Source organism: Musa acuminata, chromosome BXJ2-3 (genome assembly GCF_036884655.1).
Source record: "Musa acuminata AAA Group cultivar baxijiao chromosome BXJ2-3, Cavendish_Baxijiao_AAA, whole genome shotgun sequence".
Classification (NCBI taxonomy): Eukaryota; Viridiplantae; Streptophyta; class Magnoliopsida; order Zingiberales; family Musaceae; genus Musa; species Musa acuminata.
The window spans coordinates 3,495,555-3,513,695 of NC_088340.1; the positions used below are offsets into that span (position 1 = coordinate 3,495,555).

At 43.3% G+C, this 18,141-nt stretch overlaps 2 protein-coding genes across 2 annotated transcripts; both read left to right on the top strand.

The window, feature by feature from the left end:
- Window positions 1-5,105: 5,105 nt before the first annotated feature.
- On the top strand, window positions 5,106-7,953 carry LOC135606960 (putative pentatricopeptide repeat-containing protein At1g56570). The gene has a single exon (XM_065098344.1). The coding sequence runs from the start codon at window positions 5,141-5,143 to the stop codon at window positions 7,199-7,201; it is 2,061 nt and encodes a 686-aa protein (XP_064954416.1). The 5' UTR covers window positions 5,106-5,140; the 3' UTR covers window positions 7,202-7,953.
- A 6,699-nt stretch (window positions 7,954-14,652) lies between these two features.
- LOC135606961 (probable WRKY transcription factor 11) lies at window positions 14,653-16,304 on the top strand. The gene is made up of 3 exons (XM_065098345.1): window positions 14,653-15,490; window positions 15,605-15,730; window positions 15,814-16,304. The coding sequence occupies exons 1-3, from the start codon at window positions 14,862-14,864 to the stop codon at window positions 15,980-15,982; spliced, it is 924 nt and encodes a 307-aa protein (XP_064954417.1). The 5' UTR covers window positions 14,653-14,861; the 3' UTR covers window positions 15,983-16,304.
- Window positions 16,305-18,141: the final 1,837 nt, after the last annotated feature.

Sequence of the window (18,141 nt, forward strand, 5' to 3'; positions counted from 1 at the left end):
TCAACATCACCAAGAAATCATATTTTGGTCATATTGTCTATCTCTGCAAGCTATATGTGCTCATTATTGTTTCTGAGTTTCGTAAGCGATTTGTTTTTTTGTGATACATACATACATACATACTTTTTACCATTTATAAATAGGGATGTTTTTTGTTGGGGCCATACTCGACTGAAAATCCAATTGGGGTCTGAATCTGATAAGCTTTTGGATCCAAAATGAGGAGGACCCGTACCTAAGAAGATTCAGATCGGACATTCTAATTTATGTATCATCGGGTGGGTGAGATATAGGATCCATACTTGATCTTGTAATGTTAATGGATCCAAAATTTTAGGTTGGACTTCATATCTTGTATGGAGCCACGAGGGTTATGGGCATTCCTATCCCCATAAGACATGCAAACCACAGCAGATTTCCTTTTCTGCTTCATTCTTACGTGTGTTCGAAACAAGCATTCCTCCGTTGGAAGGCTAAACATTTATTTTCTCCCATTGGCATCCTCGCAGCCGGCGGTGTAATGGGATGTGTGAAGAGCGGCAGCCAGAAGTCATTAGTTGCCGGAGGGGTATCGGCTGCGTTATTGTGTCACGTGTACACCCAGCTTCCAGAACGACCTCTATACGCATCATCCCTGGGGTTAGGGGTTCTACCATGGCTATTCTGCTCAACACCGGCTATATCTATCTTTTTTCCCCCTTCTCCTTATGCTTACTTAACCTGCCTGTTTTACTTATCAGGTACGTCCGTGACTCTTCTAGCTGTAATGGGGTCTCGCAACAAGTAGTCTGGAAAGGTATTCCCTGCAGGTGTCGTTTCTCTTGTGTCCTTGATAATGGCCGGTGGCTATCTTCATGGAATTCTGCGTAGCAGTAAAACATTGTATGTTTTGAATAGTCTTCTTCGTGTTCTTCGTGGACTTGCAGTAACCTTTTCTTTTATGCAGCTTGACTGTGTTCTTGTCTACCCAGTCACAGTTTCTACTGTGCAAGAACTTGCATAATTTGGATGCAGTTTTGCTAGGAAATAGAACATTACATCAACAGGCTCTTCTAATGATGAAATAGAACATTTCATCATTAGGTTCTCTAAGGTTGTCAATTGTAGATGCTTGATGGTTTGCTTCACGAGGACATAAATGGCCAATGGCCAATTAGATCTTTCAAATAGGCTCTTCTAATGCCATATCCAATGCTCTCTTGATGGCTTTGTCGAAAGGTCTAATTACATATTAATCTTTGTAATTATTTATTTTTAATATTTTAATTTTTATATTTTAAAAAAATTACATTAAGATATCTATACTTTGGAATATTTACGAAAGTAAAACATTTGATCACATTACTCTAATAATCTCTATGTTGATCTATAATACCTTTTAAAAAAATAGTATAATTTCATTATACTACAAGCAAGCAAGCAGGAATTGGACACTAAGAAAGAGAAACCGAAGAAAAATTTTCATGCTATTTTTTGTCTCTCTACGGTAATGCATATATATATGACAGGGAAAAAGGAAAAAGTCAGCTCCTCTTCCTGACCGCATGGCCGAAGCCGAAGCGTATTAGAGTAAGGAATCAACGGTGGGTAATGTCACTTTGTATAGTGAAAACAAGTAACGTCACTCAGCATGATGGAGCTCAGCAAGTAGTGAAAACACCACCCAAGTACACATTTCGTAATGGATTAGGCACAGCGACTTCCCAGCTTCATCGGACCAACGAAGTCCATGCTATGGGTGTTGTTGAGCGTACCGCCCATTCCGACGATCAGAGATTTGAAAGAATACGACTGTCCAAGAGGGAAGGGGGTAATTACCGTACCCCGAGCCGCAGCAGGAACACGTTACCCTACTTCTTCGCCATGCCCACGAGGTTCCGGTGGTTGAGGTCGTTGCCGACCTGTAGCCAGTTTCCGAAGATAGGGAAGGAGACGGGGCCGGGAGGGGCGCCATTGGAGCCGGAGCGGGAGAATACGAAGAAGAGGAGGAGAGGAAGAGAGAGAAGGGAGGGAGATTGATCAGTGAACAGATGCTTGGCAGCGTACGTGCAGGCAACTGCCGCAAGGGTGAGCATGGCCGGCCAACTTTGTGGTGGAGGCAGCCATGGCGATGGTCGTTGGCTTCCTTCTTGTTGCCAGTGCTGGTTGGATGCAAAGGAGGGAGAGTGGACGGTGATTTATATGCCAAGTAAGCGGTGGTGGTTCGCTCGCCCGCCCGCCGCACCTCCCTTTCAGCTTTCTTGTTGAAGTTTCCGCGTCCCACCACCGTGCCTGCATGGATGTATATACACACGTTCTTGTCATTCTCTGCATCATATATCGACACAGCTTTCTTCTTTTAAGGACCGATTGCCATATTCATCAACTCTTTCCATGAAACTATATATATTTCATATTTATTGTATTACAATAAATTAAAAATATATATATCGTTCTTTATATATTTTTATGAAAATGACACATAGTAATTACATTTAAAATTATCATTTCAGACATCATATGAAAACAATAGTTAATTATTAGATTTAGTGTGATCCATCAAATCACTCTCCTCCGTAAGACATTATCCATGACATCTAACTTGCCGAGAAAAGAAAGGGAAAAGGAAGCAGAGGTTACTTGGTGTTCGGGGTTTTAGCATCATCCCATTTGATTCAAGATTTCGGTACCTTTTCTTGCCGGACGAGACATCCTGAGATCTGACCACTGAATTGCTCAGAATTAACCTCTTTTATTGGCAATTAAGGGCAAAAAAATAAGAGAAGAAAAAAAAAAAAGATGAAGATGAGAATAATGCAGAGACTTCTTTTATGACTCAAAGCATGCAGTAAGTATTATTTAGTATGTCATATTTCTTTTTTTTTTCTTACATTTCAAAGCATATAAATTCGTTTTTGTACACTAATAGTATGTTATTCGTTTTCTCCTCTCTTGAAATCGAACAAATCCCAAAAAGTTATATAGACAAGATGTTGTCTATCTAAGATTGTATAGAGTTCAGATCGGTTATAGTTGCAGAATGACAAGATGTTGTTGCTCGACAGGGAACGCATGCATGCATTCATGCATATGAATCAACTAAACAATCCTCTTCTCTTTCAGGACATGTGAACTTTTTCTTGCACAACCTGTTTACTTTGCATTACTAAGTCAAAGTGAATTTGTCTATGACATGTTATACCTTCTCATAACAATTTTAATATTGTCTCCCAAGAAATCATTTCTTGCTGTTTCATTCACAATGACAGAAAATTCTACTAACAAAAAACCCTCTATTTCATGATATTTAATCGCAGCATTGGACACATGAAAGACAAAAATTTTCATTCAACTTCTCTTCTCTTATCTACGAACAGTTCCTCTTCTTCACCGCATGGCCGAAGCGTATTAGAGTAAGGGATCAATGGGGAACTGCATCCCAGCCATCCCAGCTTCTTGAGTTCTCCATCATTTATATCATAGCTATATGCCTCGCTATCTACGGTGAAAACAAGTGACGTGGTCATCGCCACCTCTCTCAGCACGACGCAGCTCACGTTGCGGGGTTTCCTGAACCCTAACTGGCCCAAGCTCACCTCATGCGCCCTCACCCATCCTGGCGGACCGTCGTTTGTCTTCCTCAGCAGCCACAGTCAGTCCGATCACCCAAGTACACGTTTCGTAATGCATTAGGCACAGCGACTTCCCCTCCCACATGCCTATTCCGATCGTGTCCGAGCGGGCGACGGCTGCTTCTTTCGGCAGAGGGATGATCTGCGTGCGCTCCTTTCTCACATCAAAGGCGACGACACACTGGTCGATCTCGTTCGAGAACGAATTTGACGATGCCCAGAACACGACGTCGTCGCAGATCACCGGGTGCTCCAAATGTAGTTCCAACCAACCGAAGTCGAGTTCCTTGTCCATCGTCCACACCCTCGCAGACGAGTCATAGACCTGACAGCGGTGCAACTTGCTCCTTACTGAGTGCCGTGAAAGGTAGACCAACCTGTAGCCTTTCGTCACCCCATCTCCATCGTTCAAGAATCTCACCGCGATGCCACCCCATTTACAATACTTGCCCGGCGGGGAGGGTAGCTGGCACCGAGTACCACGGACCGGGTTGTAGACGAATAAGGCACCATCTGTCTTATGCAACACAAAGACGAGGCCACCAGCTGACCCAACGATTTTGCATTTGCGGAACAAGAATTCGAGGCTGCTTCTGGGCACACCGGCGTAGGGGTCAACGAGGCAGAAGGCTCCAGAAAAGGCGCTGTCGTGGGGAAAGAAGCCGGAGATGACATTGTTGTGGTACGACTGTGAAAGGAGAAAATGAGAATCTGATGAGAGCTGGCGAAAGCTCTTGCAAACAGAGAGGATCCTAAAGAAGGTCTTTGCTGGGAGGTAGGAGAGGATCTCTGCCAGCAAGTTATCGGGAAGGGGACGACCGCTACTTCCGAGGTTGGTGCTATGGGTGCTATTGAGCGTACCATCATCCATTCCAACGATCAGAGATTTGAAAGAGTCCAACTTATTGTCCATTATATAGAGAAGTAAGAGGGAAGGATGACGACTCTTAGTGTGAGAAGATATCCAACTCTCCTCGTTTGAAACAGAGAAATGTTTCGAGGACCGATTGCCATATTCATGTACTCTTTCCATGAAAATATATATATATATATTTATTGTATTACAATAAAGGGAAAAACATATCATTTTCATATATTTTTATGAAAATGGCAATAAGTAATTACATTTAATATTACCATTTCAGACATCATATGAAAATAGTAGTTAATTATTAGATTTAGTGTGATCCTTCTGAGCACTCCCCTCTGTTAGACATTATCCATGATATCTAACTTGCCAAGTAAATGAAAAAATTGATTTGAATTAAGAGCCTTAGTTATCACTAAGATCAATAGATAGTGAAAAGATCATTAAACTTTGTTACTTGAAATGGTAGGTTATGATTAGACGTTTTTATTTTAAAATCAATAATATATGTATATATTGAAACTCTTATTTCAACTTTGTTACTTGACTATTAAGACATTAAAGATTTATTATTAGACTCAAAAACTAATTTGTAGTGATTATATTAATTTGTAAGGACCCAAATTATATTGTAGAACTTTGCAAGAAAAATTATGTAAAAATGCCGCAGCCTGTCATACGCCCGCCGCAGCCGTCCTCATCGGCATTCCTGGGTGCGTTCATGTGCCACGCGGCGCTCCTAAAAGCCTCGGCTTTCGCTCTCAAGCACCGCGTCCCATCGTTTGCTGCCCGACCTCTATCCAGCAATCCCATCGCGGAGCCGAAGGCCTTCCTGATACCAAGTACGGATCGATGGAATTCGATGATAAGAGCCCATGTCGATTCCGGCCACTTCCACACCGCCCTCTCCCTCTTCTCCGCCATGCGAGAAGGCGGCGCTCGGCCGGATCACTACACGTTTCCCCTCGTGAACCGCGCGGCTTCGTCTCTTGCAAGTCGGATCGACGTCGGAGAAGCGATCCACTGTCTTGCAGTCAAAGCCGGCTTCGCCGGCGATGTCTACTTCTGCAACACGATGATGGAGGCGTACGTCAGAAATGGCGGAGTCGGCATGGCGCGTCAGGTGTTCGATGAAATGTGTGTGAGGGATGTGGTATCTTGGACATCCTTGATATCCGGCTACGCTGGCGTAGGCGACTTTGGTGAGGCCTTCGACTTGCTGCATCGAATGCGAGCGGAGGGCTTGCAGCCCAGCCCAGTTACACTGGCGGTCCTACTGCGCGCGTGCTGCGCCGCGGCAGACGTCGCAGGAGGGTGCCAATTGCACGGGTTCGTGATCAAGATGGGCTTCGGAGGCCATGAATTGGTTCAAAATTCGATCTTGACCATGTTCAGCAAATTGTCTTGCTTCGAGGTGGTGCAGAAGCTCTTCGACGACATCCAGAACAGGAGCGTTGCCTCATGGAACGTCCTCGTATCGATGTACTCTTCCATGGGAGATGTTTCCGGAGCCATAGATAGTTACGAGAAGATGAAGATGGAGTTGAGTCCCAGCAGCGAGACACTGACATCGCTCCTCTCTGCATTGGCGAAGTCCGAGGATCTTCGACTGGGCAAATGGGCACACTGTCATGCAGTAAAAGCTGGGCAGATAGATGCAATTCTGCATGCTTCTCTCGTAGATTTCTATGCTAAATGCGGAGAACTCGAATTTGCAGTCCAGTTATACGAAGAAGCTCAAACAAAGAGCAGCACTTTATGGTGCATCATGATGTGGGGATTTCTTCAGAATGGAGAATTCCTGGAAACAGTTCGCTTATTTCAAAGGATGCAAGAAGCTGGATTTATGCCCGGTAAGGATGCTCTAAGGGTTTTGGTCATGGCATGCTCGCATTTGGGTGTTTTGATGTGGGGTAAAGGAATTCATGGGTACTTGATAAGGAACAACACCCTGGAAGCTGGTGACTCAGATGATACAGCACTCGGAACCTCTGTTCTCAACATGTATGCAAAGTGTGGGAGCATCGACTTAGCACGAAGGTGTTTCGATAGAATAGCGGAGAAAGATATCGTAGCATGGACCTCGATGGTGGAAGGATACGCCGTCCATGGACTTGGCATGGAAGCTTTGGACTTGTTCTACCGGATGAAGGAGGAAGGTGTTAGACCAAACAGTGTCACCTTTCTGAGCTTGTTGTCTGCTTGTAATCACTCAGGACTTGTGAGAGAAGGCTGTGAGTTGTTCGACTGCATGATCACAAGATATTGTATCCGGCCTGAGATAAGCCACTACACATGCTTGGTGGACTTGCTTGGCCGATCTGGGAGGCTTGGTGAAGCTCTTGATGTGATCACCGGCATGATCGCTGAGCCTGATGGTCGAATCTGGGGAGCACTGCTTGCTTCTTGTAGGACTCATTCCGATAGTGTTCTTGGAAATTATGCAGCCAAGAAGCTTTTTGATTTGGAACCAGATAATATGGGCTATCAAGTTGTGTTGAGCAATATTTTTGCTGGTGACGAGAGGTGGGAAGAAACTGAAAGAACTAGGAAGTTGATGCACAGAGAAGAGGTAAGAAAGAAACCAGGTTGGAGCTGTGTTCAGGTGAAGGGGATGTCCGATGTGTTTGTTGCAGGGGACAAATCACACCCTCAAGTAGGCAAAATTTATGAGGTTTTGGGGTGTTTGGCAAGGCAGAGTGAAGAAAGCAGAGATTGTTAACATTCTCGGTTTCTATGCTGTTCATGGATCAAAAAGATGAGGCAAATTTATGGAAATCCCACATATAACTATTCATGAATGATATAAAACATGGGATATGCATGAGAAGATTTGAACTGTTAAAAGAATGGAAGGAAGGAAGGAAGGATACAAGACAAAAGGCAAGTACGACAACAGCAACAGAGAGCACTAAAACTGCTCCCGAAGCAACAAGCAGTGCCTCACTCATCTCTGACAAAGAATAGTCATTCTTCATGTACGCCAACCAACATAAGATTCCTGCTACATTTGCGAGCCTGTGCTAGCTAAAGACAACACAATGGTTCCTATAATGCTAAGCTGATGTTCTATCATCTGTTACTATTATGATCCAAATCCACTAAATCTTTCATCGAGCTAAGACCGGTTGGTGGACAGAGATCTCTCTCCTTATATCCTTTGGCTTTCATGCTGTCATAAACATAAGATACTACAGTTTTCCTCTGCATTCCAGCCAGCCATTAGTCTATGGAGGGGTGGAAAGTAGTGGAAACCGGAAAGGGTCGTGGCCAGGAGTCCGAAAAGCTCAAAAGATGGCTTTGCTTGTTAACCGAGATGTAAACCAGTGAGCTGAGCTGTAGAGATCCGTGGGGGCACCCCACCATGTGTACAGCCTATGTCACTTGCTACGATTGCAGCTTTTAATTGCCATCCATGTGGTCACTCCCTCCATCACATTATGATACCAGCTCCATATGTTCTGCCATCTCCTACATTTACTTACTGTACACCTGAATTAATAACTTGGATCTCAAACTGTACCCAGCTCTCACCCACATTAGGTTTGATTTCTGCCATCCTTGCGCAGAGGAAACGAAAGAAACATTGCAGAAACAGGACCAGCTATTGGACACTATTCCTTCTCATTTGGCACCCTAAAGAAACAAATATTGGTGATTCGTTAGCCTGCAATCTTCGTAAGGTGTGTCTTCCTAAGCCATTAAAGTTAAAATTATGGTGCCCTTTCTACAGGAATCTCTTCCTTCTACCTGCTGGCAGAAATTTAGAAGGGTTGTGAGGTACTGTCTGATCTAGAATCATGTGAAATACCTTAAGTTCCCATCTGTCTCTGCACAGACACTGATGGACTGTAACAACTATTATGAGGGAATTCCACAAGTTTGCATCCCAAGACACAGTAATTTGGGTTCCTTGACGGTGTTAGATTGCAGAACGACTAAAAGCAAGAACCCAAGAGAACTGTCCGATATATATACACATTGTAGCATGATGTGGAGGACAGTTCTCCTCATGTTACACAAAGTGCTTGATGGCCTTTGTTTCATCTAACGAAGAAAAGAAAACAATAAAAGGAAATAAAATCTTTTACCAGGCACACGGGAAAATAGAAGGGGAACGGAAGGAATTACAGGAGATGGTGAAGAAACTTCAGATCAAACTACACGAATTCTCTTCTTGGGAGGGAGAGAAAGGAAGACCGAGGTAAGATCGCGAGGAACGGCGTGGAATTCCATGGAAGGAGCCGGCGGTACCCTCTTCGCCGGCTTCGGCTTTCTCGGAGCCGGCGGACAAACAAGAACGGGCTTGAGAACGGTCTCTTCCGCCTTTGGTGTGACGCACTCTTCCTCTTCGGTTTCGGCAGCATCGGGACGGCCTTCCACGGGCTTGTCCTGCGTCGGCGCCGTCTTTATGGGCGGAAGCAGAGGCAATTCACCTACGACGACGACGACCGCCTCGGAGCCCATGGCTGCGGAGATCAAGAACTGAAGACGAAGGCAGTGGAGGCCACAGGATTCCCTTAAGAGGGGCAAAGAGAAGCACACCTCACAAGGTGGTCAGCTCGGAGAGGAATCCTTGTGGTGGAGGAGAAGAGGAGAAGAGAGAAGAAGCTGAGCAGCAAATTTGGAGGGAGAGGGAAGGGCGAAGGAGTTAAATACGGACGGTGACAGAGGAAAGAGAAAGGGGACGAGGTGCAGCAGATCACAGAAGCACGAGGATATATATGTCATTTGCCTCCGGAGAAAGCATTAAAAGGGATTAATTGCGGCATTAAATTGCGCGCGCCCACGTCATCCCCAGAGAGATCTAATACGATAACGCCAGTAATGGCGGTGACGAACAACCCAATGACCCTCCAATTCTGAGAAAACGACAAGAGTGCCACTCCCTCGTTGAAAGTTTCAATGATTCGCGTTCCGCACCTCCGGGCGGAGCGGTAGGCAAAGGCTGCTCGACCCACGTGGCTTTTGCTGGGTCTGAGGGGTCTAAGCCTCCTCCTTAAGATTAATCCACCCCTTCCTTTAGTGAATTACAAGTGGTGGGACGAATACTGCCCTCCATCCATCATGCCTCAAAGCTCCCAGTGCAATAATCTGAATGATTTAGATCGAGAAGAGACATGACCCCTCAGATGGTGGTGTGACATTTTACGCATGAAAAGCTTAATCTGGAAGAGGCATGACTTCGTTGTGCTCAAGTCAGAAAGAAAGAAACACCAAGAAAATCTATGAAGGGAGCAAAGGCTATTTTAGTAAGTTGACGAGGCTGCACAAATGATGTGTTCATGCAAGCATAGGAGTCACCGGAGGAGTATACTGCAAGAAAGGAAGCATATGGAAGTTCCGAGAGGATTCGTGGTGGCGAGGGCAGTTCAGATCTGTTGGACAAGAGAGAGGTGAAGCAGAAGGAACACCACTTTTGGAGTTTTCTTTCAGTCCGCTTCCATGTGGAAAGCTTTCACCCCAATAATGCCAACTTGAGGACACAGCATGGAATGAACCTTCACGAAAGCAGCTCAGGAATTGTCTCTCTCTCTCTCTCTCTCTCTCTCTCTCTCTCTCTCTCTAAAAGAAAGATCAGCAAATTAAATCAATCACGAACAAGGTAGCTTCGTATTCTATAATTCATGGCAGGTGAGAGAGACTCCACAGAGCACTCACTCTCTCTTTGGCTCTTGTATTGTACAGAGTGAGTGAGTGAATCCTCCTTGCATGTTCTGGCCATCACCCACGCACATGGAGTGGAGTAAATGAATGGAGAACATGGGAACGGTAAACTCCCCACTCCCAAGCAACTTCCTTCGGGTGCATCCATAGCAACAATTGAAGTCACAGATCCCAATCCCCACCCCCCTCCATCCTTATCCCAAGCCACCAAGGACATTTATTCCCAGGTACTCTACTAGTATATTATGTCTCGTGCTAGGACAACCCTTGTCTCCTACGTAGCCAATTCCTCAGCCTTCAGGGCCAATAGACTGTGAGAGTAGACAGATTGAGGTCGACACCCGCACACTACTGGTTGTGTTGAATAACTCATAGTTTGCAACTAAGAAGATATTGTTGATAATTCTACTAATCAAGTACATGTTCTGAGCCTACAGATAATTATACTTCAGACTACTGGTTTCAGGAAATTTAAATCATTTCAACTATTTTTCACATATCAAGAGCAACTACCCAATTCCTAGATAAAACAAAGTAAAGCAGCATCAGTGTGTCCAAGCTCTAGCCTAAGCAGCAAGATGTCTCATCACGGAATTGAAAACCCTGATGCTATAATGTTGTGTTTCTCTAGAGTATGTGTTGATCGAGTTAAGAAATATACTCAAACAGGAAAAATAAAATGAGAACTGAATGATGTGTACATTCTAGCTATAAGGAAAAAAAAGAAAAGACATGTAAAAGAGCAGCAAGAGAGAGATTACCAATGATGGAGAACAAAGATAATTTGAGAAGCAAAATGCATAAAGTTTTATCTTTTTGAAACAATAAAACACATATAAAACTTAGCAAGCGAGAGAGCACCGAGAAGATGTACCTGGAGAAGGATGAACCAATCCGTTGATTGAATTCTCAAGAAGGTCGGGAACATCAGTGTATCTTCTGTAAATAATTGACCTTTTAGTTCTTTCATATGGTTGTTTGAGTACTTAGTTGTTCTAACTAAAATGAATTATGCACTTGAAAGAAAGAAAAAAAACTATCTAATGACCACATTTTCAATGTTTTCGATGTCACGTATAAAATTGACAAATTTAACAATTCTCTTTTAAGCAAATTTGTAAGCTTTGCTGCATTTTCTTTCGATTTGTGTTGTTCTTGTCACCAACCAACCCTGAAAAACACTCCTGAACTGTCTAAACACACTTAATATGAGACTATGTTTTGGTGCCACTAGTTTATTTCAGAAAAGTTGTAGGTTTCATTTTGTTAACCATGCAGGATATAATTCTTGCATGCATATTCATTTCGAACATGACAGAGGTGCATGGGATCAATGAAAAAGATAGGTTTGGTAGGCCATTAAGTGTACAATCTGTTTGCTTGGAAGCATGCAAGTATTTTAGATGGTTTTCAGATCCCAATGAGATTTATAATGGGAGAAACTATTCTTTTGTCCTTTCTTAGACTCTTTCTTGTGCAGGTGATCAGAGTAGTTCTAAATAAGACAATGGATGAGAGTGACCACCCATGCACCTGATCCATAATGCACGGAAATTCTCATCAACATTAGATGCTTTCCAATTCTGCCATGGTGTTTATATCCCAATGATCAGCTACACCATCGGGTAACTCATGCTTTTTCACCCTTAAGACACTGATCTGAGACTAAGATATCCTACTTGTTAATTAATGCTGGCATCTTTATTGACATTGATGTAATTCTCAGGCTAACCAATCAGATCTACAGGTCATCAAACTTTTTTCTGCATATCTGCAGATGAAGATTCTTTTCTGGACATAGACAATGTCTTACAAATTGTTCTGTTCATAATTAAAGAATGTCAAACAAGTTGCAGACACAGACAACAAGTGTTTTTTGTTTACAGGAATGCTATAATTAAAGAATGTCAAACAAGTTATCAGCAAGTCATCAGCTCACTAAAAAAGAAAAAAAAAATCATTCATATGTGTTCCACTACTTGTTATCTGCTCAGGCTTGGGAATCTTCAATCAGTTAGTTAACTACTAAAACAGGTGGACCCTTAAACCCTGGAATCCCAGGTCGCAAAAAAATAACTTTACCATTGTACCAAGGCCTATCCTCTAGTTAGTTAACTACTATAGAGGAAAAATAACGAAAAAAAATAGATCCATAAACAAGCTCTGCAATGCTTAACTATGAATTTAGCATGGATGTGTTTTCTGTATGTTGAACAAGATGAAGAACCATATAGAGTATGCAGTGAAATTATAGTCTCTCATTGAACTACTGATTCTGGCCCAGATGCAATGGCATGAAACTAATCAAAAGAAAATTTCGTGTGGCACTTGGGTGGTCACAAGAATGCCATGGTGATAGTTTTGTCTTGCCAAAAAACTCTGGGTTGGTTGTCAACCACTGTCTCCAGAGATGCAATCTGTGCAAAGTACTTAATTAATCATGTAGGCATACAAGGGGGCAGACATGCTTTGCTGTAGGATCCCGATGGCTTTATCTCAATTAAAAAAAAAAGGGTTTGTGGTACCAATGGCACGTCCTTACCACTTCCAGTTCTCCCAGTCAAGCATTGTGTGATCTCTTTGGATGAAGTTTCAAGGATCCTAACCTTCCATCATGCAAAATATATAAACTATCACATAGAGATCCCCATATGAACAATCCATTTCTATTAAGGAACTAAAGAAAGCAGTTCTCCCAATGGCACGTCCTTACCACTTCCAGTTATCCCAATCAAGCATCGTGTATTCTCTTTGGATGGAGTTTCAAGGATTCCAATCTTCACCATCAAAAATATATAAACTATCACATAGAGGTCCCCATATGAACAATCCATTTCTATCAAGGAACTAAAGAGGGCGGTTCTTTCGATTTCAGCCCACTGCACATCTGTGCTGATTTAAGTAAAAAAGAAACCTGTTTTTTTTTATACATGACAATACTCGTAAGTAGATGTTGGATTTTGATTTTTAAAACTGTAAAAGTAGAAATTACCAAAAGCAAAGAAGACTCAGAACTGGAAAATAAAGCTGCTACAGAATGACACTTGATGTCTGATGGTTTCACGCACATGGATGATTAGTACAATCTCTGTTCCACCAGCCAAATTTATGATGTTTCCTATATGGTTTTACCTAAAAAGAATCAATATAATTTGTCAAGAGAACAGTAATGAATGTAAATGTTCTCAGCCATTATTTTTGCCTCTGGTCATAGTGGATGGAAATTTGTAATGATTCATGAGTTTAACTTAGATGTTCTTTCTTCTTTTCTTTTGATAGGTAACTTGGTCATTTGAAATTGCAAATAATTGATTTATATTGCATCAATGTTTGGATGAGATTCTAGATCATAAATTCTTTCTCGGTTCGATCATGATTAATGGAAATCTTTTGAATAAAATGAATGACTGTAGTAAACATTAGTGCCATCTATTTTCAATGCAAGGTGAAGAGGAAGAAGAAGATACCAAACTTACTGGATCAGACTATTATGATATATTAGGACATCTAAATAGATCAAATTTAGTAAAGATTGAGGGGCCTGTGCCACTAGATTCATTCACGGATTTCCTAAAAGGTGAAACCCAATCCAATTTGGCCCATTACAATGGATTAAGAAAGCTAGATCGTTTGGCAGATTGGAGGCTACATGTATCATCCAGCCCATGAGAGACAGACAAATTCCCAAAAGATAAGGTCAAGTAGGCAGGAATCAATATTGGTAGGCAACATTCCTATCATATAAAATTGTCATATTTAATTCTACCACAGTTGACAAGAGGATTTTATTCTAATACAGTCAACAAAGTCATCCATTTTATAAATCAACACTACCTTCTTGACATCTAATCAAATATTTTCAATTCCATAATTCCAGTGACAAGTTTGACAATTAATTTTTATTTTGGTCAATTGTGTCCAATAGTGAACACATTCATCATGGACCCTACTTATCAGTGACATATTGCACCAACAGTAGAGCATCCCAATTCAATTCAAACTCTTCCACCTTCTCCTCTCCCCTATTCGACCGTCCCTCACCGGCCCTTCCCGGTGCCCGTGCCCACTGTCACGGGTCAACGGTTCCCCTCCCATAGCCATTCATCTTTTCCAGTCCCCCTCTCTGAGGCAGTACTACCCAGGATTAAAGCAATGGTCACAATTGCTGTTCCATAACATGAGTCCTCCGATTAAAAGATGAACATAATCACGATGACATCTAACAATATCTTTTATTATAAAACATACCGATTAATCAATCATGGAAGCGTCTTGATTCCAGCGAATGATCCGTACTCTATCCCACCATTTGCCTTTGTTTATAGGTTTAAAGCATATTCTCCAACGTCAACTTGACCCACGCCCTTTTCCTATCGTGCTAGCAAAAGGATCAGAGGGTCCAGATTACTTGACGCGTCGTGATTCGGAAACATGTATTGGTATTTTAAATAAAATAAGGCCAAGGACGAGAAGTCTACCTTTTGACTAATAGCTTTGCCGGCAGCCACTTTCTGGAAGAAGGCGCCTCTCCTGCAGTGATGCCATCACGAGAGAGGAGATACGATCACGGCCGTCCGACGAAGAAATGCCCTTTGACTTCAGCTTTAGGCCCGTCTTCGCCTTCAATGAATTTAACCCCCCTTCTGCCCGTTCTCCTCTGCTGAGCTTTGGGGGATTCGTGTTCTTTTCATGGTGGTGGTTTAGGATTGGGGGTGATGGCCGTTGATCTGTTGGTGTACGCGAAGATGGACGAGCAGATGGCGATCCAGGAGGCGGCGATGGCGGGGCTCCGGTCCATGGAGCACCTTCTCTCCCAACTCTCCCACCATCACCAGCAGTCGCCGCAGCTCGACTGCCGCGAGATCACTGATCTCACCGTCTCCAAGTTCAAGAAGGTCATCTCTATCCTCGACCGCACCGGCCACGCCCGATTCCGTCGCGGCCCTCGCCCCGCCCCGGCAGTGGAGCCAGCGCCGCGGGCCGTCGCCCTCGCCCCGGCCAAGCCGCCTCAGCCCCCGATCCCTCCGCCTCCGCGGAGCATGACCCTGGACTTCACGAAGCCGATCGCTGCACCGTCCCTCGTCGAGGCCTCCGGCAGCCAGTTCACGGCGGAGGGCTTCAGCATCTCGACGTCCATGACGTCCGCTTCCGTCACCGGCGACGGCAGCATCTCCAACGGCAAGATCGGATCCGCTTCCCTCCTCCTCCACCCCGCCGCCGTCTCCACCGGCAAGCCGCCTCTCTCCTCCTCCCTCAAGAAAAGGTGCCACGAGCACGCCCACTCCGAGCACCTTACCGAAAAGCATGCCATCCCCGGCGGCCGATGCCACTGCTCCAAGCGAAGGTAACCCAAAGCCCATAAAGAAGGAATCCCCTTCCCACCCAATATATCGTCTCACGGCCATCAACAATACCAATCCGAAACAGTTCTCTGAACCAAATCGGGCGTTACACGCAGGAAATCGCGGGTGAAGAGAACGATACGCGTGCCGGCGATCAGCCCGAAGATGGCCGATATCCCACCCGACGAGTACTCGTGGCGGAAGTACGGGCAGAAGCCCATCAAGGGATCCCCTTACCCGAGGTAAGCATCTCCTCCTCGTCCGCCCCCTCCTAACCGTCCGATGCAGATCGTGCAGCTAAAATCCTTCTCTTCCTCCATTACAGGGGCTACTACAAGTGCAGCATCCTCAGGTGGTGCCCGGCGCGGAAGCACGTGGAGCGGGCGCTCGATGACCCGACGATGCTGATCGTGACGTACGAGGGCGAGCACTGCCACGGCCGCGGCACCGCTGCGCCGCCCGAGACCGCCGATGCTCCCGTTGCGGCCGTCTGATGCACGAGACCGCTCCGTTTCCTCCTCCTCTTTTAAATCGACTTGTAAAAAGCCGGAAAATTCAAAAATGTTCGAGAAATTTGACGCGGTCGAATTCAGATCTCAAAATTACTTTTACGCCCAGTGCTACTTTTACGTCCTATTTGGTGAAAATTACGCTGCGCAGGGGAGGCATTCAACTTGGCAGACTCTCTGTGGATGTGGAATACATGGTTATAAATTGGGGTGACAATATCTATTATCTGAAACACACATCTTTGATGTATTTTAGTGTTTGCCACTTGGTTCATATTAATATGATCTATGACATTTGCCTGCTAATTGTGACATGGATAGAGTCAGCTTATAAAGTAATTTCATCATGTCACTTCAAAATAATAGTAATGAAATCCTATGACTATGTTGTGTGTTGCCTCTGCCTTTAATGGTGCAAGCACAGCAATAATTCCACAGGTGATGCACTGAATGAATGATGCACCAGAAGTCCAAGGTGGTGTCTCTGCATGCCAGTTTGGCTGCAGCTGGTGATGGGCACATCTACTGGATGTTCTCAGGTGAAGAAACTGAGTGCTGGGTTTGCATTTGTGCTGGTTCAAGACAACAGATAAAAGCCATGCTGCTAGCCATTCTATTTTGACTCCCAGGTTTGAAGTGAAGAGAATTCAGTGGTTCAGCAGTCAACATCTCATTCTTCTTCTTTGAAGGAAAGATTGGAGGAATGACAGAGAGCATGGAGTCCTTGTCTATATTGCTTTAAGAGTTTTGGTCAGAATACAAGACATGCTCCATCCACTTCATGATGCCCTCACCTTGAGAATGGTTATGGTCAAGGGAGAGATTGTCAACCTTCCCCATCATGAAGTGGATGGGACTGAATAAAGGTTTAGAAGATGAATTTGGAAGCAATATCATTATCATATATTACATATTACATATTTATCTTTAGACTGATGTCTTTGAGTGGAAAAAAAAAAAAAAAACATCAACAGTAAACCTGATTCTGAAATCAAACATGGAGTTTCTACAACTGATGGTGATCACATCATTAGTTCTAGATGTTCTGCAACAGACTCTTGAGGTTAAAGCTCATTTGATTCCCATGCCAAATCTTCTAGAGACCTAAATAAAGTAGATATCATGCAGCAACCTTTAGTAATAATTTACTTCACATGTAGTGCTCAAGCAAGGGAAACATTGGCATATGGTGGAAACTATTCTCAAACTATGATAGTCATACTTTATTTATTACTTTTCTTTGTGAGGTATGACTAAGTTCTATATTTACCAATGTCAATGAGATTGCTTAGTGGGGTGGTATTGCTCCAAAAGTCTTAAGATATGGGAGTTGACTAACTTTCCAGCCTTATGTTCTCATGAACAATGCTAATAGAACTGTCTGCATGCATCCAAAAAAGTTGCTGGTGGTGCATTAGAGTGGGCTTTCTGAAGAGGAAAATTGCAGGCATCACTATAAGTTATTGCATCCTTAATTTAATCCTTTAAAATGTAAGCCCCCTCACATAAGTTGTCTCTCTCAAGAATATGATTCTGAGAGTGAATAAACATCTAAGATGACCATTCCAAGTAAGACAACAAAAAATAAAAATAAAAATCTCATTCTGATGTAATGATAAGACTATTATATGATTATATAATGCTTGGTGGAAGAAACATCATTCCACTCATTCATCATGAATGACCTAATACGACTAAATCAGTCTACATGACCTGATCAATATTTCTGATGAGATGATAAATCATCTTGAATTAGTAGGAACATTGCACTTCCTACGCTCCCCCACCCCCCTTTGTAATCCAAAAGATGGTGAGATTGGCAATTAATGTCACATCAAGAGGCCAAACTGCTCAACATTTTTGGCGCATGATGCCTGTGTTCTTGTCATCTTTGTTGTGTCCAAAGCTAAATCAATCAAGTGAGATTGGAGCAACTTTGGACTCGCTCTAATGGAGTACCAAAGTGTTGCTATTTCCAGTTCATCTTCATCCCTTTGTGCCACATTACTCTAACAAATTAGTTCTTGTCTCATGCTATAATAACCCCACCACCACATGCTTATAACTTAGAGATGATATGATTCATGTATCTATACTACTATTATAATTATTATTAGTTCTTGCATTATTATATATATAATTTG

What these genes read in the sequence shown, in the direction of transcription:
- LOC135606961 (XM_065098345.1), top strand. Translation starts at nt 14,862, where the DNA reads ATGGCCGTTGATCTGTTGGTGTACGCGAAGATGGACGAGCAGATGGCG. An exon ending in TGCCACTGCTCCAAGCGAAG is followed by an intron (nt 15,491 to 15,604) that starts GTAACCCAAAGC and finishes CGTTACACGCAG; the next exon opens with GAAATCGCGGGTGAAGAGAA. An exon ending in AAGGGATCCCCTTACCCGAG is followed by an intron (nt 15,731 to 15,813) that starts GTAAGCATCTCC and finishes CCTCCATTACAG; the next exon opens with GGGCTACTACAAGTGCAGCA.
- LOC135606960 (XM_065098344.1), top strand. Translation starts at nt 5,141, where the DNA reads ATGCCGCAGCCTGTCATACGCCCGCCGCAGCCGTCCTCATCGGCATTC.